General features: G+C 41.8%; 2 protein-coding genes across 3 annotated transcripts; both read right to left on the bottom strand.

Moving 5' to 3' along the window:
* Nucleotides 1–322: 322 nt before the first annotated feature.
* On the bottom strand, nt 323–24508 carry LOC126605800 (2-alkenal reductase (NADP(+)-dependent)-like). 2 transcript variants are annotated; one of them, XM_050273239.1, is made up of 5 exons: nt 3722–4113; nt 2570–2747; nt 1714–1880; nt 1215–1297; nt 323–917 (listed from the first exon to the last, which is right to left on the bottom strand). In XM_050273239.1, exons 1-5 carry the CDS (start codon nt 3962–3964, stop codon nt 539–541), a joined length of 1050 nt encoding a protein of 349 aa, XP_050129196.1. In that variant the 5' UTR covers nt 3965–4113; the 3' UTR covers nt 323–538. The 2 variants fall into 2 exon arrangements, with proteins under 2 accessions (XP_050129196.1, XP_050129197.1); XM_050273240.1 differs by lacking the exons at nt 1215–1297; nt 1714–1880; nt 2570–2747; nt 3722–4113 and adding exons at nt 23551–23800; nt 23882–24059; nt 24176–24508.
* On the bottom strand, nt 9390–10234 carry LOC126605594 (outer envelope protein 64, mitochondrial-like). Its single transcript, XM_050273001.1, has one exon. It carries the CDS (start codon nt 10161–10163, stop codon nt 9390–9392), a length of 774 nt encoding a protein of 257 aa, XP_050128958.1. The 5' UTR covers nt 10164–10234.
* Nucleotides 24509–24812: the final 304 nt, after the last annotated feature.

Here is a 24812-nt window from a genome sequence, read left to right as displayed (position 1 = left end):
GAGGCACAGCGAAGGATCCAAATCTGAAAGCCGAGACTTGTACTTTCCAACTTGTTTGCTTATTCAATATTTTGACAAGGAGGGTCCGTTAGCCAAAAAGTAAAAAGAAAAGTCAACATTCATTTGACATACCACTTAGGACTAGTAAGATCTAGTATTATTCTTCTTCATTTATAAGTGAGATGTCTTAGGTTCAATTCTTGCCAAAAGCAAATTTGAACCACATTATTACTAACCCATTGTGAAGCTGTCCCTTCCTCTTAATGTAGATAATATCCTTTATTCAATAAATAAAAAAAACCTCTTACACAATTGAAAGATCTACTAAACTTAGTGCTTGATATCATTAAGGAAGTCGAAAGACATTTATTTATAGCTTAAGGTAAGAGATCAAGCACAGTTCTCGTCGAGATAATATGCTTGCCCTAAACCTGTAGAATATGAACTTGTAAATGTCAAAGCATTTGCATTTCACACTAGACGATTACACCATATAGCTAAAGGGTGATACTTCGGAGGCATGGAGAGCCTGATGAAATCATTCACGGGAAACCACAACCACCTGCTTTCCTACATTGCGGCCGGCATAGAGCCCTATCAGAGCGGCTGGAGCGCTCTCAAGTCCTTCCACTACGTCTTCCACATACGTTATCTTCCCTTCTTTTATTGCCGGCAGAACCATTTCAAGAAACTTCTCGTAAAGATGGTAGTAACTAAAAACCAGGAAACCTTGCATGCGAACCTGTTTACTGATCAGATATATTAAATTGCGACAACCTTCAGGCTCGTCAATGTTGTACTGCGATATCAACCCACAAACTGCAATCCGGCCATGGACCCTCATGTTTTGTAGCACTGCATCAAGCATTTCCCCCCCAACGTTTTCAAAGTATATGTCAATGCCTTCAGGAAAGTACCTGGTGAGAAAATCACAATTTTAGACTAAGCAAACACTGAAAACCATGGAACATATCTACAAAGAGGACAAAGACATGAGTTTTTCGTCAACAGCCACATGCTCACACTGTTGCGCATTTCAACTTACTCTCACTGTTTTAGGATTGGCGGCTAAATCACTAAATCTTGATGATGTTAGAGATTGCTAATGCCTTTTATTGGACTTTCCCCTTGTAATTAAGACATAAGTTAAAGCTTTAAAATAATAGTTTGATAGTCAAAGCTATAAAATAATAGTTTGATTCTGATCAACTGACCTTTTCAAAGCTGCATCCAAATCAGGTTCTTCTTTATAATTGAAAGCGTTGTCAAACCCAAACTTGTTCTTCAGCAGATCAACCTAAACTCAGAAATGATACGATATTATTAAAATATGCCAAGAATGGGTATAAAATAGTCATTTGTAATACGTAAATTGTAGAATGAGAACAGGAAAGCTCATAGATGCACATTCTGTGCGATTTTCTAAGTTGCATATGCTTACGATTTCATATGATATGAACATTTTGCCAACAAGATGAGACAGCAGGTTAAAGCTGAATTTACTAACTTGATTATGAAGATAAAGGGTCAGCAATATCTTTACTTTCCAACATGTTCTCTCTTATTTTCCTGTTTTCTATTAGTCAAAACGTTTCCAGTCACAAATTTGGCACACATCACTAACTCGTGTTTCTAAAACAAGGATAATCATCCAATGGAGTTGCAATCACAGAAATGCCAACTAAGATAGAGTTGGAATCGACCATAACTCACCTTTTCTTTGCTTCCAGCACTTCCAACAACATAGCAACCCAACAACTTTGCAAATTGGCCAACAAGCTGACCTACTGCTCCAGATGCTGCTGAAACGAAGACCGTCTCTCCCTTCTTGGGATTGCAGATCTCATAAAACCCAGCATAAGCAGTCATTCCAGGCATACCTACATAAAATGGATACATTGATGAGCATTGAGCATCCAGTAAATATATCATGCATTACAAAGCCATATAACTGAATATTTGGATGAATTAATTAGGATGGATCGCTTCAACAATTGCATTCAACATGAGAACAATGCTACAGATCCATATGACCAATTGAACTAGAATTACGTTATGCTAAATAATTTCCGTACTTCCAAATCAAATTACTAATTATGAAAAGAATATGGGACATCTGTTGTAAAGATCTAGTTTACAAAGAGATTTGAGAATTAACAAATCAGTTCACTTCAAGTAGTATAATAGATGTCACTGGAGTGGAGGCAGATCACAACTAGGGATATATACAACCATACAGAATCCTTCCATGAGGAAATGCTACTTTTAATAAAAAGATTATTATGACACAATCTATTCGCTCCTGAAGTTAGCATGAGAATAGTCCAATGAAACTAGGGTACTCAAACATGCAACAAGAATTCAATACAATCCATGACATACAAAAATGATTCACGAATTTCATCCAACGGGTTAGGCCCTTGTGAAGTTCAGGTTCCTTAGCTCGCTATATTCAAGTACCATCATAAAAGATACAAGACTTTGAGATAGCTGCTTGTGGCATAACAAAATTTTAAAAAATAAATCCAAAGGCAAGGAAAATAGCAATAACCAATATATAACAACATACCAAGAATTCCAGTATAGTAAGAGAGAGGCACATCAGTGTGCTGAATCTTAAACAAAGACTCTGTTGAAGTGATGACGCTGTATTCCTCCCACCCGGTCATTCCCCAAATCAATTCGCCTTTCTTAAACTTGGGATCCCCGGATTCCAAAACTTTGGCGACTCCATATCCGACTATAGGCTGCCACACCAGCATTTCAATAATCAAACACGTCAAATAAAACTACAACATCGAATAGATGCTATCCTTTTTATGATCTGTACATAGCATAAACAAAGCTTTTTCGTTGGATAGAATGCCAATTAATAAGGAAGCTATGTCTCAGTATTGATAAGATATAACTGATATAAGTATAGCATTGTATCATCAAAAACCGCGAATTACAAGTTGTCTCAAACTATATAAATCATTAAAACAGCCCCAAAACCACAAACAAGATAAATTTGGATTACACCATCCGAACAAAAAGGCTATCTACAAAACAAGATTAATAATTGGGTTCTTCATCAGTTCCGTTTGTACTACATGAGAAATGCCTCAAGGATTCAATTTTATTTATATATTTTACAATACGGTATTCGAATTATGGTATTCAATCGTGATTTTAAGTGAGTCTCTGAAATCTAGATGTATTTAATCAAATTATAAAGGATGTTATAACATTCTGGGTGTATTTCATTAGAAATTGATTTTAAAAGATTTTAAAAAGTTGCGGAATTGGAGAGAATTAGAGAGATTTCTAAGTGTAATTTAAACATGCTCAAATTTCACAGATATCCCTGAGCATTCGAGAGAATTCACTCAAAATTGTACTTAAAATCTTTATAAATCAATTAAACTTCATCAAAATTCATGAATTTATAAATCCATTAAAATCCCTCTGATCCCAATTGAACAACCCTAAATTACGGAGCCCCTAATTTTGAAATTGAATAAAAGTGGAAGGGCACACCGCGTTACCAACTATCCTAACCTAGAGATATAAAAGTATTCAACTTTGATTTGAAACAAAATATTAAAAAGGCAGGCAGAGACTCTACAGGCAGATAGACTAAATTTGTAGACTAAACAAAATTGAGTTAAAACGAAGAAATTACACTAAAAATAATAAAATAATTAGAGAGAGATGTAAGATAATATATACAGTGACTGACCGAACCGGCGTCGAAGGAATCAACATAACTGGCGCCAGGTTCACGCTTGGTCATGCGGCTTCTCATATAAGGGTCGCAGGACAAGTAGAGGTTCTTCACCAGAACCCCTTTGGAACCTTCTGGAAGCCTGAGCTTGGTGGTGGCGGTGGTGAGTTGCATGTCAGATTCTTTGGGGAAGCCGGTCACATAGTCTTTCAGTATCACCTGTTTGTTGCTGATCACTCCCTCTGTACTCGCCGCCATTGAGATTGGTCCTCTGTGTGTGTGTGTGTGTGTGTGTGTGTGTGTTTGTGTAGGCGGAGGGTGATTTGAGCAATGCTGCTGCTGGTGGTTTTAAATCGATGGGAATGGGAATGGGAATTGGTAGAGGTGGAAAGCGAAGAATATTAAATATTAAGCGAAGAATATTAAGGGCGGCAATGGCGTAAGCTCGGAGCCGCTTTGAGTGTATATTCTTGACACGTGTGGGATTAGAACAAATTAAGGCCGCATGTCCGCGAGGAGAGTCAAGACTGTTGAAAATTTTTTAGTTGTAACGGAAACACAAGTGATAAACCACGTGTTTTAATAAAAGTTGTGAGAATTTATTTTTTAAATTATTAACTTTTTAGCACACATATCCCACTATTTATATAATGACATGTGATTTATCATTCAATATACCGGTCACACTTAAAAATCTCTGTGAGACTGTTCCATTCCAACTTTGTTGCTCGTTCAACGTCACAAGTTTCACAAGTTTCACAATTACAATTTCCTTTTTCTTTTTCCATATATCGGATATATCACAACCACAATTTTCAAATTCAAATTATACTTTGTAAATGTAAATTTATACTTCCTATTACATAAAATCATCATCATAATTATGTGTACTTCCGTATGGACTACTTTTTTTTTTATTCTCCTAAAATAATAATTGTGACAGCCCTGTGAACACGAAATTTTCCTGAAACGAACGAGACAAGAACAACGTGCACAAAATAATATTTGTATTTTGATGATTTTGAGTTACAATCTCTCTCAAATTTGATCATCTGATTCGATCTCCGTAAGGTGTGTGCGATTGATCCAAAGGGCCGTTGGGCTTGATCTAAGGATGAATGTTTTCAAGGGCCGTGGGCTTGATCTTGAAGGTGGATTTGAGCGGATCTTCAAGGAGCCGTTGGGGCTTGATCTTGAGGATGGATGATTGTTGATCCAAGGGCCGTCGGAGCTTGATCTTGGAAGAACGATGAACGAAGAACGCTTTCTTCAAGGGCCGTCGGGGCTTGATCTTGAAGAACGATGAACGAAGAACGCTTTCTTGATTCTTCGGGAACCTGGATGCTTGAGAGCTTCGGAGTTTCAGAACTTCAGAGCTTCAAGGTGTAATATGAAAATTTCCTTTCCGAAATGAATGAAATTGGCTTCTATTTATAGAATTTTCCAAGGCCTAATTTTGAATATAATATTCCAAATAAAATAAGTCATTTCTGCCAGGTGTTGACACGTGTCCTATTTGATGACTTTTCCAACTTATTTCGTTTTTTGTTTAGACATACGCTACGTGTAAAATTTATGTAATACATGAGCGTCGACACTTTGATTTATCGGTCAACATTCATTTACCGAAATTTCGATGTCTACAAATGCCCCCACTTCAAGGCGTGTCGTATACATGTGCTTGTCACGTGTAGGAGATGCGTTTTGAAGTCCCTTACTGTAGATGTCGATCCAAGGGCCATCGAGGCTTGATCTTGAATTGGGCTGGAGATTTCTTCAAGAGCCGTCGAGGCTTGATCTTGAAGGTTGAATTTAGACCACAAGGAGCTTCATGTGGTAGATGATCTTTGACTTTGGTAGTGGATGAATTGACACGTATTTGTTTTTGCGCTTGTTGACTTTCCACAGCTTCGATCTTGAATTGGGTTTGATTCAAGGGTGGTGGACACTTGATCTTGAATCGGACTTGTGATTTCCTCAAGGGCCTTCGAGGCTTGATCTTGAATTTGGCTAGAAGCTTCTTCAAGGGCCGTTGAGGCTTGATTCTTGAAGGTTGACTTGAACACATGACAAGCAGGCACGAGGTGAAGGTGTTGGTCTGTTTCTTTCTTCAATCTTTCCAAGTGCCGACCGATTGCTTTCTTTCTACTTGTCCCGCAGGCAAGAGCAAGGGTAAGAAAAAAGCATGCCATGAGATATCTTTGCTTTCGACTCTGATGATATAAGGTACTTTTGCTTTTGAAGAAGTTGTGGATGAATCAGCACGTGCTTTGTTGTGCTTGTCTCCACATGCTTCAATGTATCATTTTCCTTTGCCTTATCTATTCTTCTAGGAGAATGTGGCATCTTCTTGAGTTCTTCAGTTCAGACTTCTTTTACTGAGTTGACTGTGCAGGCTGCATTCTTCTTTGCTTGTTTCTTCAGGCAGATGTGGCAGCTTCTTGAGTTCCTCAACTCGGACTCCTTCTGCTGGTTGACTGTGCAGGCTGCATTCTTCTCTGCTTGTTCCTTCTACACGTTGTCTCCACATGCTGCAAGGTATCATTTTCACTTGCCTTATCTGTTCTCCAGGCAGATGTGGCAGCTTCTTTTGAAGTATAGCAGCAGTGGAAGACGAGTACTCGAGAGTAATACCATGTAAGCAACTGGGCAAAGGTTCCAGGTAGTCGATTCCTTACCCGAGTTTGAGTGGAGGTTCCGACATATTATTTTCTTTATCCTTGTCTTTGCAGGTAAGAACAAGGATAAAGGAAAGGATGGGGAGAAATCATGATATGAGATACTCTTGCTTTCTACCCTAGTGATATGAGATACTTTTGCTTTGGTGTCATTTGTTTGCAGAGGTACCCCAAGGAATAAGAAACACTGAGTAACCCGAAAGGCTTCGTTGGGAAGGCATTCTCGGAGATGAAGAAAGGTTCTCGGAGATGAAGAAAGGTTTTGTATGTCTGCCTTGCTATGGAGGGTGAATGTGGACAGTTGTAGGAAATTCTTTAGTACCTGTAGAGGTACTATTCTTTTACTCGTGTCGGCAATCAATGCGTGATTGATCAGTATGGCTTCACGTGCTTTCTTCTTTATCAGAAATCTTCGACAAATTATCTGTAATTTCCGTCAAGCTGAGTGTGCATGTGACAGGTGTTGACGAGGCTGAAAAAGACTGTCGCCTCTTCGATATCTGGGATCGACGCTTCGACAAATTGCCCGTGATTTCCGCAAAGCTGAGTTTACGCGTGAAGGGTGCTGATGCGTCTGTAAAAGCAAGATGCTTCTCCAATTTCTGAGCTTGCCTCTTCGATTTTTGAATTGGCCTATTCGAATTCTGAGCTCGCCTCTTCGATCTTTGAAATCCCGTCGAGTGCTGATTTTTATAGAGGCACGCAGTTCGTTTCAAATCACACTTGAATTTTCGCTTGTAGAAACTCCCTTCTTGCACTTTTAAGATCTTGATTTGTCCGACCTCTTCTTTCTTCAACACCTTTGAAAATGTCTGGGCCCTCCGACCGTCGTTTTGATTTGAACCTTGGTGAAGAGGCAGCCCCGCCTTCTCCAGATAACATATGGCGCCCATCCTTCATATCCCCTACTGGTCATCTTACCGTTGGGGATTCGATGATGAAGAATGATATGACCGCTGCGGTGGTGGCCCGGAACCTTGTCACTCCCAAAGATAACAGACTACTTTCCAAACGGTCTGATGAGTTGGCTGTTAAGGATTCTCTGGCTCTCAGTGTGCAGTGTGTAGGTTCTGTGTCTAATATGGCCCAACGCCTATTTGCTCGAACCCGTCAAGTTGAATCATTGGCTGCTGAGGTGATGAGTCTCAAACAGTAGATTAGAGGGCTTAAGCATGAGAATAAACAGTTGCACAGGCTCGCACATAACTATGCTACAAATATGAAGAAGAAGATTGACCATATGCAGGAATCTGATGGTTAGATTTTACTTGATCATCAGAGGTTTGTGGGTTTGTTCCAACAACATTTGCCTTCGTCTTCTGGGGCTGTACCGCATAATGAAGCTCCAAATGATCAACCTTCGGTGCCTCCTCCTCCTGGGGTTCCGCTGAGTGATGAGGCGCCAAACAGCCAACGTCCGGCGCGTCTTCTTCCTAGAGCTTCGCCGAGTTGTGAGGCTTCACTTGATCGTCCTTGAAAATCCCCTCCTGTAAATTTGATTTGACCCTTTTTTTTATATATATTTTTTAGGTATGTATAATTCAAATTTATGTAAAATTCCCAGAAAAATAAATAAAATGGACTTTATTTCTCTCAATGCATTTGTTTTTGTTTTTGTTTTTTTTTGTATACATACATATATTATTTACATATATATATATATATATATTTTTTTTTTTTTCACGTGGACTGATCCACCAAAACCCTTTCCCTTTTTTTTTGCATGGTGCTAGCCACCAAGAATCCATTTACTTCTTTATATATATATATATATATATATATATATATACATATATATATTTATTTATTTATTTTTGTTTCTTCTTTTCCGTCTGCTTTCGGTGCTGACCACCACCAATTGTGCAAATGGTGTGGCACAATTCTCCTCTTTTGTCATGCATCCACTACCATATATATTATATATTATTATACATCTTTTTTTATATGGTGCGGATGTACCAAAGATCAAAACATTTTTTTTATTATCATATATATATATTTTTTGGCCTTTAATCATGGTATTGTCCACTACTCCAAAACTTTTATTATTATTATATATATATATATATATATATATATATATATATATATATATATATTTTAGGGTGGTGGCTGACACCATCATTATATTTTTATTTTTTTTATTTTTTTTCGCTTTCAGTGCTGGGTGCACAAATTTTTTTATTTTATTTTTTCATGCACACATACATACATGCGTACATACATATTATATATTATTATACATCTTTTTTTATATGGTGCGGATGTACCAAAGATCAAAACATTTTTTTTTATTATCATATATATATATATATATATATTTTTTTTTTTTTGGCTTTTAATCATGGTATTGTCCACTACTCCAAAAATTTTATTATATATATATATATATATATATATATATATATATATATATATATGTATATTTTAGGGTGGTGGCTGACACCATCATTATATATTTTTATTTTTTTTTATTTTTTTTCGCTTTCAGTGCTAGGTGCACAAATTTTTTTTTCATGCACACATACATACATACGTACATATATATATATATATATAGGGTGCGGGATAGGAGCTTGGAGATGGGTTCGGCGGATGAGGGCTCGAAGTTGATGCCGACGTTGTGGCGACGGAAGCGTTTTGCAGCAACGTTGTGAGCCCTGACGTCCGTTTGGCTGCGGGACCATCCATTTGTACTTGGAGGAAGGGAGCTTCCAGGACTCGACCTCGAAGCCGCCGGTGCTGCTGCTGTTGCTGAGCTTTGAGTAAAGAAGCGCACTGCTCGTGTTGATGTTGTCGATGCGGTCGGGGAGAATGATCAGCTGGGGAGAAAAAACTGGGTTGCTGCTTCCCCTTCTTCATCTGAATCTTCTGCCTCTCAGCAGTGCTCAACTCAGTCGCACGTTTTCCACTCCCTTCATCGCATGTTGGACCATCTCTGGTTTCTGTCATCAAGGACTTAGCTGCCGCATTACCCTGCTGCCCATTACCCTTTTATTGACATCTCAGTCTTCATCCCATTTCCCGACGTTCACAACCTCATCGAGCAGCTCCTGTATCGCCTTCAAGTGCTTTGAGCTCAACAGCACGCTCTGCATACCCGAAACCCCATTCGCCACACCGAAAGCCGTCGAAGTTGACCTACTCGAAACCCGAGTATCTTCTCCAGCGGTACCTCTCTTTCGGCGAAGGTCTCCTGGAACGAACCAAAACCCGCTTGCTGCGATTAAGAAGGAGGTCGTGCGGCTGGCTTGGAGGTTGGTACCTGGATAGATGTTCGATTGCTTTGCTGACAACATGTACTGTCTTCTCCGTAGGAACTTTTTAGAAAGCTGAAAGAGATCATCGGAAAAAATAAGGTGTCTCGCCCTTTTAGGTTCCACAAAATTCAGTTGAAGTAAAACATGTCCAACACGATATAGAATAGATGGATCGCGGGCAAAGATTCCAACAACGTCTAAACTTTGTGAATTTGGCAAAACTTCAAGCATAGATACAACCCCATGGGATGGTCGGTACCCAATGACACCACAAAATGATGCTGGAATTCTAACACATCCAGTTGTATCAGTTCCAAGAGCAAAGTCAACAAGACCGGCTGCAACAGCCATGGCAGAACCACAGGAAGAACCTCCCGGAATATGGGATTGTAATTGGGGATTCACATGCGTTCCGTAATGCACATTCTCACCAGTAATCCCAAAGCTGAGCTCATCCATGACGGTGTGGCCATGGCAAGTAGCCCCATTTTTTAGCAGAGTCGTCTTCACAAACGCCATCTTGGTCGCTGCTTCATGCGTTCGTGCCTAATCGGGACTCCCAAACCCCGTCACATTTCCCTTCACATCAAATATGTTAGAAATGGCGAATGAGAGAGAGGAAAGGGGCTGAGTGGGAGAGAGAGAGAGAGGAAGATCGAGGATATTGATGACGGTTGGTTGGGTCCAGCAACCTCTTTATGTTCAAATAATTCGCAGCCAGGATAAGATCAAAGAGTGTGGCTTGGTCGACTTTGATGAATTTGGTGTCCTTTCATCAGCATGACCCTATCGACGAATAAGAAGAAGCAGAATAAGCCTATTGCACGGCCCATGGCGTCAACCGGTCTCTGGGCTTTAACTCTCTTTCTGTCGATGGAGACGAGGCTGGGGTGGCCCAATTCCTTTATGTTATTTTCTTTGTCTTTTTTTTTCTTCTTTTTGCAGAAACTGTATTTCCTTTTTTTTTATTTGCATTTGTAATAAATTTGTCTTTCATTAATAAAACCCTTATTTTTATTTTGATGTGATGCTAGGAATCTTTAATCTTGGAGAAGGCAGAGCGTGATGTTGGAACCTTCATGAAGCTTTCAGAGACGTGGTATTTGGAGTGAGCAAGATGTGGGCATATCTGTGCTTTCTGTTGCCTAGGGTTTGTGCAAGAGACTGCAACAGGGTTTCGCTATGTAGTGCCTTTTGATCACAGTTTTCCCTCGGTGGTGCGCTGCCGTGTGGTGCTGTGCAAGAGACTGCAGTGGGGCTTCGCTGTGTAATGCCTTTTGGTCACAGTTTTCCCTTGGTGGTGACGTTGCCGTGCGGTGTAAAAAAACTGTTTGCGTAATCGCTGCGGGGTTGCGTAGTGCGATTGCGTGGAATTTTGGTTTCTTTGCTACTGTAGCGTGCTTTGAAGGACCGTCTTATAGCTGCCCTATTTGCCAATGCTGCTTGGAGCTTGTTCTAGTGTGTCACCTTTACCTTGTGGGTTTGTGCAAAAGACTGCAGCAAGTTTATGCTATGTAGTGCCTTTTGGTCACAACTTTCCTCGGTGGGGGACGTTGCCATGCATATTGACCTTGCTGCTTGCCATGGGCTCTTTGCCGCTGCTGCTTGGAGCTTGTTCCAGTGCGTCACCTTTACCTTGTGGGGTTGTGCAAAAGACTGCAGTGAATTTATGTTGTGTAGTGCCTTTTCGTCACAACTTTCCTCGGTGGGGGACGTTGCCGTGCATATTGACCTTGTTGCTTGCCATGGGCTCTTTGCCGCTGCTGCTTGGAGCTTGTTCCAGTGCATCACCTTTACCTTGTGGGGTTGTGCAAAAGACTGCAGCGAGTTTATGCTGTGTAGTGCCTTTTGGTCACAACTTTCCTCGGTGGTGATGTTGGCGTAATGCTCACCTTTGTAATACGGCTTTGTAACCAAATCATTCCTTTAAAGAAATAAAGTATTCATATTTTGAATTTGCTTTTTATTCTTCAAAGTGTTTGTTTTTTTTATGATGATGTGACTGTACTTGAAGTTTTGAAGTTTCAAGTTGCCTACGTACTCTTTCAAAGAAAAGATCAAGTCATAACGTAGTTCAAATGAGTGATGAATTTAACAGTGATTTTGATGATGATTTTGCTGTACACAGTTTATGCTCTTGCGGGCCAAGAGCTTTGGTTCGTGCAGTTTAGGCTCGTGCGAACAAGGAGTGTTAGTTGTCGCCTTTTAGGGGTAGTAGCGCTTCAAGAATCTTCCATTGATAGGGCCGATCTTCAAGCCGTCTTCTGCCATGATTAAGTAGGCGCCGTTGGTGTAGACCTCTTGTATTACGTATGGTCCATCCCACTTTGATGTGAACTTGCTTTTTGTCTTGTGAGTTGTGATGATAGGCCTACGCAATGCGAGGACGAGATCTCCCATTTGAAAAGAACGAGGGAAAACTTTCTTGTTGAAGGCCTTGGAGAGTCGTGCTTGATAACATTCCAAGTGTTGCTGGGCTTCGAGTCTTTTCTCATCTAGCGCTTCCAGCTCTTGAAGGCGCAACTTTGCATTCTATTCGTCAGTCAAGCCTTCTTGTATAGCCATCATTAGCGAGGGGATTTGACTTTCGAGCGGTAGAACAGCTTCCACACCATATACGAGAGAATAAGGTGTAGCTCGGGTAGGTGTTCTATATGTCGTTCTGTATGCCCAAAGTTTTTCGCCTATTCTTTCATGCCAGTCTTTCTTTGTTCTGCCGATTACCTTATTCAGGAGGTTGCACAATGTCTTGTTGAATGCTTCTGCAAGACCGTTGGCCGGAGCATGATACATGGAGGATTTGTGTTGCTTGAACTTGTATTTCTCGCAGAGCTCGTCCACGAGTCGGTTGGAGAACTGTTTTCCATTGTCAGTGACAATGTAGCGATGTACACCATATCGATGGATGATATGTTCCTTGATGAAACGGACGACAGTTTCCTTCTTGACTTCCTTCAGGGGTATAGCTTCAGCCCACTTGGAGAAGTAATCTGTTGAAGCCAGGATGTAAGCTTCTCCCGCAGATGACTTTGGCGCAATTGGTCATACGATGTCCAATCCACATGCATCGAATGGCCATGAAGCAGTTGTGGGATGTAATGGTTCAGGCGGTTGATGTATGAAGTTGGCGTGAAATTGGCAGGCTTGGTACATTTTGGCATGTTCTAGGCAGTCTTTTACCATGCTTGGCCAGTAGTAACCCATTCTTTTGAGCTGGAAATGAAGCTTCAGTCCGGACTGATGCGCCCCACATATTCCTGAGTGTGCTTCTTCCATGGCTTGATTGGCTTCTTCCTCGCCTAGGCATCTCAGAAGTACTCTTTCAAAAGATCGCCGGTAGAGTGTCCTTTTGTAATAGAGGAAGCGATGTGCTCGTCGACGTTTTCAGAGCGGTGTTTTGGATCATCTGGAAGTATTTCATGCTCCAAGTAGTTAATCAGAGGCTATCTCCATTCTTCAACGTTGACCGAAAGTATTGAAATAATGTTTGTATCACACTCAGTACCATTTCAGTGACAAGCGGGATTACCCATCTTTGGCAGACTGGCACGTTTGCAGCTTCGTTTTTTCCTAATGTCATGCTCGAGGCTAGGTTGGCGAGAGCGTCTGCCATTTGATTCTCTTTTCTTGGCACGTGTTCTAGTGTTACGGCCTCAAACCTTTGTAGTAATTGTGTTGCCAGCCGGAAGTATGGGACGAGATCATCTTTCCTCACCTCATATTCAGTCAGGAGTTGATTGATTATGAGCTTGGAGTCGCCATATATCTCAAGGGCTGTGATTTCCATGTTGATTGCCATTTGGAGCCCGATGATCAGTGTTTGGTACTCAACGACGTTGTTGGAGCATAATTCGCTTAGTTGGAATGAATAAGGTAGTATTTGCCTTTGTGGTGACATGAATACTACTCCTGCCCCCGCTCCGTCTGCTCGTGCAGATCCGTCGAAGAACATCGTCCATGTCGGGAATATGTCGATGTAGAACACCTCATCGTCAGGCAAGTCGTCTGAAATTTTCCAATCGGTTGGGATTGGATGGTTGGCAAGGAAGTCTGCTAGTGCTTGTCCCTTGACGGCTTTAGCTGGGACGTAGATGATCTCGTATTGATTGAGAAGCAATGCCCATTTAGCTAATCGCCCTGTCAAAACTGGCTTGGACATGACGTATTTGACCTGGTCAGCTTTAGCAACCAAGTGGATGGTGTAAGCATGCATGTAATGTCTGAGCTTCTGGATGGCAAACATCAAGGCAAGACACATTTTTTTCTATTGGGGAGTAGTTTAACTCAGCGCCGGTGAGCGTTCGACTGAGGTAGTAGAACGCTCATTCTTTCTGGGATTCATTTTCTTGTGCCAAGAGTGCTCCAACTGAACTTTCCTGAGCAGCGATGTACAATATGAGCGGTTTCCCTGGTACAGGCGCCCCCATGACAGGTGGACTTGATAAATACTTCTTTATGCTTTCAAAAGCATTGTTGCATGCTTTGTCCCATACGAACGGAACATCTTTCTTCATGAGTCGACTGAACGGTTGACAACGCCCTGCAAGGTTGGAGATGAAGCGTCTGATGAAGGCTAGCCGTCCTTGTAGACTTTTCAACTCGTGCAGGTTTCTTGGCTCGGGCATGCTTTGAATGGCCTTGATCTTTGATTGGTCCACTTCAATGCCACGATGCTTGACAATGAAGCCAAGGAACTTTCTAGATATGACGCCAAATGCACATTTTAACGGGTTCATCTTGAGGTTGTATTTTCGCAACCTTTCGAACACTACTCGCAAATCCTTCAAATGATCTAATCTTTTCTTTGTCTTGACCACCAAATCATCTACATAGCATTCTACGTTCTTGTGTAGCATGTCATTGAAGATCTTCTGCATTGCGCGTTGACATGTAGCTCCAGCATTCTTTAGACCAAAGGGCATCACCTTGTAGCAGTAGATACCTTTTGGAGTGTGGAATGCTGTTAGTTCCTCATCTTCAAGAGCCATACGAATTTGATTGTATCCAGAAGAGTCATCCATGAATGATAGTGCCTCATGGCCAGTGGTTGCGTCCATCATGATTTCAATGATTGGCAAGGGGAAGTCATCCTTTGGGCAAACATCATTGAGGTCTCGGAAGTCTACGCAAACACGTATTTGTCCAGATTTCTTGAGGACTATGACGATGTTGGAGATCCACTTGGGGTATTGCACCTCTCGAATGAAGCCTGCTTCGATCAACTTGTCAATCTCAGCCTCGATTTGTGGGATGAGCTCAGATCGATAGCGTCTTTGAGTTTGCTTTATTGGTTGAGTTCCAGGCTTGACTGCAAGATGATGCACATCAATGATAGGGTCGAGGGCGGGCATTTCCTTGTAGGTCTAAGCAAAGACGTCCTTGTACTCTAATAGCAGCTGGTAATACTTCTCTATCTCGTCTGCACTTAGTAACTCACGAAGATAGGCTTTGGTTCCTCACTTGTGCCTAAGTTGAGTTCGTTGAGATCGTCAACTGTGGCTTGCCCCCCATCTTCGAGTTGTGACGGCGCTGTAATAACATCTTCCTCGAGGATTTCATCTTCTTCATCTTCTTGGATTGTGATGTGGGAGACGTCTTGGGCCTCTTCTTCGGTGTTGACCCCTTGAGTTTGTGGGCATGAAGATTGTCCAGTGTGGATGATGGTGCGCCTTTTTACTTTCAGTGATCCAACTGTGTTAACCTCCAAAATTGTTTGGCGCTTCATTCTTGAAGGAATGGAACTTCGAACGTCATCTTTTTCTGCCAGACGATCGATCTTTTCTACTTCTGGTGTCGTCTTTCTCATTCTCGAAGGCTCTTTGGCTTCTTCAAGTCTTTCCATAACTGACTGTCGTGGAGGAAAGCTAGTCGTATTGCTTTGCTTCTTAGGTTTCGACAACCTTTTGAAAACAGAGCTTCGAGATGCTGACGTGTTAAGCCTTTTGAAGACGGAAGTTCTGTTTTGACCGCCAATGAGTTTAGTTGCCGAAACTCAGGGCCTTGAACGATTCATTCTATCAAATACTGACGTCTGGGGGGCAGGTTGAGGCTCTTCTTTATTTTGTATAATGCTCACGCTGATGTGTTGAGCGCTAGCATTTTTTGTCTTGCTGGAGATCTTCACCGGTGCATTTGGTGTGAAGCCAAGTCCAGCTTTGTTGTTATTGACCCCGTAACCATGCTCCTCCAACTTCTTCTGAGTTTTAGTGAGATCACGTTTGTTGTCTTTGATGGTCTTCAAACCTTTTTTTCCCAAATTTGCAGAGGAAGTGAAGTTGTACCCAGCTTTAGACATGAGTTTGTAGGCGTTTGGATCAAAACCTTCTTCGGTTGGGAGAAAGCTTGGTTCTACCCCTTTTGGTAGGCCTTTTATGAAGCCTTGTGATGGTCCTACAACCTTAGTGTCGCTTAGCTGTGTTAAAGGTAAAATTGCATTCGTTTTAAGCAACTTTACATTATCCATGTGCCGCTGTGCATCGGCTTTGCTTGCTGCAGTTTCAAACGGGGATTGACCATTCTTTCTTCTAGACGTCGGGATGTATCAAAAAACGGGTATGTTTGGTCCATTTGAGGGCGTTCTACTCCCTTTGGTTGTTGCAGGTTTAGCAAGCTCATCGTTGTTTTTGCTTGAAGATGGCATAACTTATTCTTCTTGCTTCTTGGGCACGGCTTGCCACTCCTGTTTTTTAGGTATTGCTTTGCCCATGGATTTGATCTCTTTTGGAAAAGTTTCGGGCACCATGTCTTCATCCATGTAGAACTTAGCGTTTGCGAAATGTGATTCGGCTTTGGTGAATGGCTTGGTGTCGCCATAAATCACCTTCACTCATTCTCGATAAAATTTTAAGCATTGGTGAAGGGTGTACGGTACTACTCCATTTGCATGGATCCAAGGCCTTCCTAAGAGAAAACCGTAGGAAGTTCTTGCATCAATCACGTGGAATATTGTGCTTGACTTGAGTTCACCAATGGTCATCTCCACTCGGATCATGCCCATCGCTCTTTGTCCTTCTTGGTTAAAACCTTGGATTAGTAGACGGCTTAGGGATAGTTCATCCACCTTGATGTCGATTGTGGTCATTGTTGACTTTGGCATGATATTTATGGCTGATCCGCCATCCACAAGCATGCGGCTGACTTTGTGCTCCCTTACGTACCCAGAGACGAATAGAGGTTGGCTGTGAGGCTTGGATCCTAGCAGCAAGTCTTCATCGGTGAAGTGGATTGCGTCCTTGGCGGCACAGCATGTGGCACATTCATATGGCCGAAGCTTCAAGCTTTCGTTCTTGCTTTCTTGCACTTTATGGTCGTCGGGACTTGCCAAGACCGCTGCTAGTGCTTTTCGTATCTCTTTTGACAACCGGAGCGCTCATTCGATGCTAAGGTGTGTTGGCAGACCTTCTTCAGTTGTAAGAGTCTTTTCCCCCTCAGTGGTGACAGTTTTTCCTTTTGAGGGTTCTTCCATTTCTACTTCGACCATGTGACATGCAGTGATAGTGCACTGTTGGAAGAAGTCATCTGGGAAGTATTCGTGCAAGGAGACGGGAATACGTGGCTCTTGCTCCATAGGTTCCCCAGCATATGTTGGCTTAGCAACTCTTATGTTTCTTTTAGGCTTCCTATTGTTGCGGTGGCGGTGCTTTCTCGCTTGCTCCCTATTTGGCCTTATAGCTTGTGGTCTTGGCTTCCTCGTCTTCTTATAGGTCACCAATGTCCACCCTTCTTCATTATCGATAAGTGCATCCTGGTCGTTTGCCCCCAATGATGGTTGTGCAGAAGGTGCCGTGTAGCTTGTGCATTGATAGGATTGGTCAGGCATTTCTTGAAGAGGCACGGGATCAAAAGATCCGAACACGATCGTAGTGGTGTGCGTTGCGGCTGTGTCTTCTAGGTCGAGCTCAATCTGCCCTTGCTGTGCCAACTTCATGATGAGTTCTTTTAGGATGAAACACTTGCTCACATGATGACCCACGATACGATGGTACTTGCAGTACTTGGGATCGTTAACGCAATTCATCTCTTCGGGGCGTTTGCATTTAGGCAACTCAATCACCTTCTTCTCCAGCAGGTCGTCCAGCATTGCGTCCATGTCAGAGTCTGAAAAAGGGTATAACTTCTGCTCCAGTTCCCTCAAGGTGTTTTTGTACCTATCTTGGGTGTGGGAAGGCTCACTTCTTTTTATCTCCTTTGCTTTGTTATTGAAGGAGATTTTGACGGGTGTGGACGAGGTCTTGATAGAGGTGGTATTGGTGGTAAAAGCTTCCTTGGTGGGTTTTTTCCCATGATTGTCTGTTCTTGAAGTAAACACTTTATCCCTTTTGAAATCGGTGATTAGCTCATTCTTTCCATGGTGGGCGATGCTCAGCTCCATGTCGTGGGCACGGGTGGCTAATTCTTCAAAAGTCCGTGGTTTGATACCTTGAAGGATGTATTGTAAACCCCATTGCATGCCCTGGATACACATCTCGATTGAAGAAATCTCAGAGAGCCTGTCCTTACAGTCGAGGCTTAGATTACGCCATCAGTTGCTGTAGTCCATGACTGGTTCTTCCCTCCATTGCTTCGTGCTCGTCAGCTCTAGCATGCTCACAGTGCGGCGGGTACTGTAGAAGCGGTTAAGGAATTCTCTTTCCAACTGTTCCTAGCTGTTGATGGACTCGGGCTCCAGGTCTGTGTACCACTCAAAGGCGTTTCCTTTTAACGAGCGCATAAACTGCTTGGCGATCCTTCCGTCCCTGCATTGTTGCAGGTTTCGACGAAATGTGCGACATGTTGCTTCGGGTTTCCTTTTCCTTCAAATTGCATAAACTTCGGCGGTTGATAACCCCTCGGCATCCTTAAGGCATCGATCTTCCTGGAGTAAGGCTTTGAGTACAACGTGGAGGCATGTGAGCTCTATTCGTATTGCACCTTGACCGTGCTGGCTATCATCTCCTGTAACTGCTTGATGGAGAGAGATCCCATGAGCGCTGTTGTTTGGTCTAGCTTCAGCTTTTCTTCAGCTTTCTCCACTATAGGCTCATCTTCTTCGTCGTCTTCTTTCTTCAAATGATCAATCTTTGGGTTGGGTTTCTCGCCATCCTGCGCCTTCAGTCGGTTGACGAGTCCTGCAATTTGCAAGTTTTTTTCTTCCATAGTTCAGGTTAGCCTTGCAATTGCTTCATTCATCTGAGCCAGCTGTTCATCGATTGAAGTTGCTCCGGTAGCCATAACTTGTATGGATGTGCTGTCGCTTGAGTCAGCATCGGAAAACAAAGACTTGGAGTGCTTCTTCGGGCTTTCCTCCCTTGGCGCCCTTAGCGAGGCCAGGGTGATCACAGGTTCGTACCTCGGGTGCTCTTGTTCCTTCGGCAGGGTTGATGTAGGGGTGGAAGAGGAGGCAACAAGAGCTTTTTCCTTGCTTCGAGTTATGATGCCTGAAATGGCGCCGCTTGTGGGAAAGATGCTCTTGTTCTTCGCGTTGGTTGTGGGAACAGCTTGAGCCTTCCTTGATGCCATTGATTTTGGAAGTGTGCTCGAATTTCTTGAACGGAGAAAGAGATGAGAGGTAGAGATAATCCCACCAGGCGTGCCAAATTTGTGAACACGAAATTTTCCTGAAACGAACGAGACAAGAACAACGTGCACAAAATAATATTTGTATTTTGATGATTTTGAGTTACAATCTCTCTCAAATTTGATCCTCTGATTCGATCTCCGTAAGGTGTGTGCGATTGATCCAAAGGGCCGTTGGGCTTAATCTAAGGATGAACGTTTTTCAAGGGCCGTGGGCTTGATCTTGAAGGTGGATTTGAGCGGATCTTCAAGGAGCCGTTGGGGCTTGATCTTGAGGATGAATGATTGTTGATCCAAGGACCGTCGGGGCTTGATCTTGGAAGAACGATGAATGAAGAATGCTTTCTTCAAGGGCCTTCGGGGCTTGATCTTGAAGGTGGATGATTGTTGATCCAAGGGCCGTCGAGACTTGATCTTGGAAGAACGATGAACGAATAGCGCTTTCTTCAAGGGCCGTCGGGGCTTGATCTTGAAGAACGATGAACGAAGAACGCTTTCTTGATTCTTCGGGAACCTGGATGCTTGAGAGCTTCGGAGTTTCAGAACTTCAGAGCTTCAAGGTGTAATATGAAAATTTCCTTTCCGAAATGAATGAAATTGGCTTCTATTTATAGAATTTTCCTAGGCCTAATTTTGAATATAATATTCCAGATGAAATAAGTCATTTCTGCCAGGTGTTGACACGTGTCCTATTTGATGACTTTTCCAACTTATTTCGATTTTTTGTTTAGACATATGCTACGTGTAAAATTTATGTAATACATGAGCGTCGACACTTTGATTTATCGGTCAACATTCATTTACCGAAATTTCGATGTCTACAAGCCCGTCCCTGATTTTAAGAGTTTTAAAGTTTTAATAAAGGATTTTACAAAAACTGCCCGTTGAGGTACGCGCATTATTCGAGGTTAATCGTTGTGTTGTGCCTTCTAAGATTTGTTTTCTTGACATATCCTCGTAGTACTCGTCGCTACGAACGTGTGGGTGCTGACGGTTCGTTATTTGGAGTTATAACGAAAAAGATTTTAAAGTTTGAAGTTTGGGCATTTTATAAATTTTATTATTAAAATTTGGATGACCCAGATTTAATGAAGAATTAAATTGATGGCTTGGATGTAAGGAAAACAAAAATAAATAAATATAAGTGAAAGAAGGTTTTTGTGTGTGTGTGTGTGCGTGAGAGGAAGAAACAGAGGAAGGAGATTGGGCAGAAATGCCCATTTGGGACAAGAGAGAAGAAGACATCAGGAGGAGAGAGAGAAGCCGACCAATCGGAACAGAGGAAAGGAGGAAAGGAGAGAGGGCGAGAAGCGGAGGAGAGAAGATCAGAAAACGGGTTTTCCCCCAACCTGTTTACCCGCGACACCTACACCCAAATTCCGACGATTTTCACCGGAATTCTCACAAATTGGATCAAGGTACCACTTCCAATCAACACCTAGGCCTTCCCTCTTCATGTTTCACCCAAAAAATCATGAAATTTGATGGTGAATTGGTGAAGAACGCACCCGTGGTGCCGCGACTTTCTTGTCCAAATTCTTCAAATCTTGAAATGTTTTCTTTCAATTACTAACACCATTAGCATTCCCTTAGGACCTATAACAAATCCCAAGCATTGGTTGGGACGACGGAGTTGATTTGAAGACGAATTGGAACTCACCCAATTCTAGGGTCCGCATGGATTTTGGTGAAATTGAAGTGTTTCCAGACAAAATTGGCCTTGGCCTCAGGTATAAAGTTTACTCTACTCATTGAGATCTTCGATTCTGTATTTTTTGAGAATTTTTGGAAATAGTTGGATTTTTCGGCGAGCCAGGGCGGCCGAACACCACCCATGGCGGCCCGTGCGGCGGCGCGTGGCCAATGGCCCCCCAATGTCATTCTTAGCATGTGTTTAAGGTTCTAGGTTCAGTTTTGATAATTGTTGGACGTAAATTGAGTAATTGAACCTAAGTTCGTTACGATTCGTGTTTAGGTAAAAATATGAATTGACGATCCGACCGTTGGATCGTCACCAAACTTTGATACGTTGTAATACGTAATATTTGAGGATTATAGGAACTTACGGATCGGGAATCCGATATACGGATCTTTCGGAATTGGAGTTGTAAGTTCATAATGTAGAATGTTAACCGTCACTTGGTTTTGGAAATTGACGGAGATCCGACCGTTGGATGGTAATGAAATTTTTGGATGATGTCCTAGAGGTATATTGTGGACCTCTGGAAGTTATGGATTTGAAATCTGAGTTGCAGATCTTCCGAATCGAACTACGTAGTGACGTGTCTTATATAAGTTATATATTCTATCGATATGAATTCTGAGGTTGGATTTGATTATTGTTCTAGGCGCTGATCGTCACGACGCCTTGATGTGTGGTGCTAGGGAGTTGTTGGGCGAACTCCAGGTGAGTGGGCAGTTTTTGTTTTTCGTATTACCTATATACTATTAATTGTCCCAGAAATTGAATTTATATGAAAGTATGTTTTCAATTGCCATGATGCATATTATAAATTATATGAATTGATATTGATGCATATATATATGTGAATTGGTGCTGTGGACGCACAAGTGAGTATCAGGTGAGTTTATATGGTTTATATGAATGAATGATGATGTGAATTATGTTGAGAGCTCGTAACCTGCACCCATGGTGGTAGTGCTTATGTTATTCACCCTGCATCACACGCTCACCTTGGATCCAAGTAGATGCTAGTCATACAGACCACTAGAGGTGGTTCCGACATGCCAGTCGTACAGACCATTAGAGGGGTTCCGACTGGTAGGTGACCTTAGATTATGTGCACAGATGATTAATGAGAGAAGCACTAGAGCATATTATTTCACCATCTTAGTCGTACAGACTACTATAGGTAGTTCCGACTTATGTGCAGTGTAGTGCCGTACAGATCACAGTTGGTGACTCCGGCAGGGCCGTACAGGTCACAGTTGGTGACTCCGGCTGGATGGGATATTGAGCTATAGAATCAGCTGTACAGGACCACTGTAGGGTCTCCGTTTGATTTATTAATTCACCTGTTATATTGATGCATCCATATTCTGTTATTGACATTTATGGCATGGCATGATTTCTGGATTTTGATAAAGATTGATGATTTGAGATATATGAGGTTATATATACTATTATGTTATTTTCTGGGAAAGTATACAGGTTTTACAGTGAGGGATTAGAAATGTTTTAAAGGAAATGTTTTCGAAAAACTTTGTTTTACTGACCCACTCAATTTTGTTTTGCGCCCCTCCAGGTTCTAGATAGCAGAGTTTTGGTGGCCACGAGGAATCCAATGGTGTTCTGACAGAATTCACAAAAGTAGGACTCACCCTCGGGTGTTTCATCTTAGTAATTGTATCTTTAAAGCTTCCGAACTGTGTAAATGGTTACGTCACTCTCACGTGACGACCAGCATGCCCTTCTTCGGGACGGGGTGTGTCAATAATCTTCACTTCTTTTTTTATTTTTTTTTTTGAAAAATAAAAATCTTTCAACTCATGCATAATATGTGACTTTACGCGAAGTTACCATTCAATGTTAATTCAAAGATTATTTTGTGAAATGGGCCTAAAACCTAAACAAAACTAGAAGGTTACATTTAGGCCTAGAAATGTTATCGTTTTTTTTTTTTAAATGGGACTAGCTAGTAGTTTTGCCACTACAATCTACTTTTCAGGGACAGAGAAAACTCACAAAGGTATTTAAACTTCTCCCCTAACCCACTATCGTGTGATTTTCACCTGAGCCAGAAATCAAACCCAAAACGTGACGTATGAAACTACAAATTCTATCACTTAGGAGGTTCCTAAGTTATAAATCAAAATTTATTTCCAAAAGATATAGAAAGCACTTATTTTTATTTTTTTACAATGCACAAGGAACAACTCAAATGAAGGCCACAAACTGAGTTAACGAATAACCATAGATAGATGGATAGAGTGGGAGGAGGTGAATGTAAATCAGTGGCCAGCAAGTGCAACCACTTGTTTTCCAACGTTGCGACCATTGAAGAGTCCAACCAAGGCTGCCGGACCATTCTCGAGGCCTTCAACTATGTCTTCCACATACACCAATTTCCCTTGTCGGATGTGTGGCAGCACAAACTCATAGTATTCGGGGACAATGTGATCGTAATCGCGATGAGTAAATCCGTGTATATGCAGCCGCTTGAAAATAATCTGCATCACGTTTTTAATCCCCTGAGTCTCGGGAAGATTGTACTGCGAAATCATTCCGCACATGGCCATGCGACCGTGTTCTCTCATGTTGAGTAGCACGGCATCAAGCAGTTTCCCGCCAACATGCTCAAAGTAGACGTCGATTCCTTGAGGAAAGTACCTTTTCAAAGCTGCGTCTAAATCATGCTCCTCCTTGTAATTGAAAGCCTCATCGAACCCTATCTTGTTCTTCAGCAGATCAACCTTTTCTTTACTCCCAGCACTTCCAACGACATAACAACCTGCCAATTTTGCAAATTGTCCGACGAGCTGACCTACTGCACCAGATGCTGCGGACACAAAAACGTACTCTCCTTTCTTAGGTCGACATACTTCAAAGAAACCCGCATACGCAGTCTTACCGGCCATACCTGCATGAGCATCCACCAAGTGTTTTAGCGCACGAAAATAGTCATTATAAGCGCGCCTGCATGAGAAAGTGCTATACTTACCGAGAATTCCAGTGTAGTAGGAAAGGGGTACGTCGGTGTGGTGGATTTTGATGAGGCTTTGAGGGTTTGGGAGGAGGCTGTACTCTTCCCATCTGGTTAGCCCCCATACCAAGTCACCTTCTTTAAATTCTGGATGACTTGAATCCAAAACTTTAGCCACGCCATATCCACAAATTGGCTGTATTCAAAATAAGGGAACTTTCATTGATTTTACTTGCATCAAAATTTCCATCAAGTTTTAAAAAATTAAGAATGTGTAAAAAGTTAAAATGTGATAGTAAAAACATGACTTACAGAGCCAGGAGAAGGATAAATGTATTTACTCATTCTCTGATCTGATTTCATGATAAGAAATCGCATCATGGGATCGCAGGACAAGTAGAGGTTCTTCACCAAAACCACGTTTGAATCTTGTGGAGGAACCTTCAAACTTAAGGTATTAGTTGTGACATACATGTCTGATTCCGTAGGAGACCGGCCATTAACGAAGTCCCTCAGAAGCACCTGCTTGTTGCTCATCACTTGTGCCATTGCTATATAGCAACTTATTAGGGCCTAATTTGTCTTTCCCTCTTCAAGTCTTAAGCTGCAGTATGAGCAAAATTTGTAGTTTGTTTCCTGATCTGCTGGTTATTAGCAGATATTGTATTTAAGCTATATATTTATAGCACAATCTGCAGCTTCTTTTAGTCACGTTTCTCAAACAATATGACTTTTTCTTTTCAGTCACGTAATTGCTTACGAGAGGGAAGAGGTAACTGGGCTGTTTTGTTGTGTTGGAATATGGTGAATTTTGGTTACGTAATAAATTAGTACAATCAAGCTAGCTAGCTTTTACAGGTGTGATGTCCAAATTAAACCATGACAATTTCACTTAATCACCATGTCTTGTTTGTTGCATCGTAATCAAACTTAAACAAGTTATCTTTTG

Source organism: Malus sylvestris, chromosome 15 (assembly GCF_916048215.2).
Source record: "Malus sylvestris chromosome 15, drMalSylv7.2, whole genome shotgun sequence".
Taxonomy (NCBI): Eukaryota; Viridiplantae; Streptophyta; class Magnoliopsida; order Rosales; family Rosaceae; genus Malus; species Malus sylvestris.
This window is presented reverse-complemented; position numbering and strand designations above follow the sequence as displayed.

Bases quoted from the DNA above. Each gene is read 5' to 3' on its own strand.
- LOC126605800 (XM_050273239.1), bottom strand. From the start codon at position 3,964: ATGGCGGCGAGTACAGAGGGAGTGATCAGCAACAAACAGGTGATACTG. The intron at 1,881-2,569 runs GTATGTTGTTAT...CATTTTATGTAG, and splicing joins TTACTATACTGGAATTCTTG to GTATGCCTGGAATGACTGCT. The intron at 918-1,214 runs GTCAGTTGATCA...TTTTCTCACCAG, and splicing joins TTGGATGCAGCTTTGAAAAG to GTACTTTCCTGAAGGCATTG.
- LOC126605594 (XM_050273001.1), bottom strand. From the start codon at position 10,163: ATGGCGTTTGTGAAGACGACTCTGCTAAAAAATGGGGCTACTTGCCAT.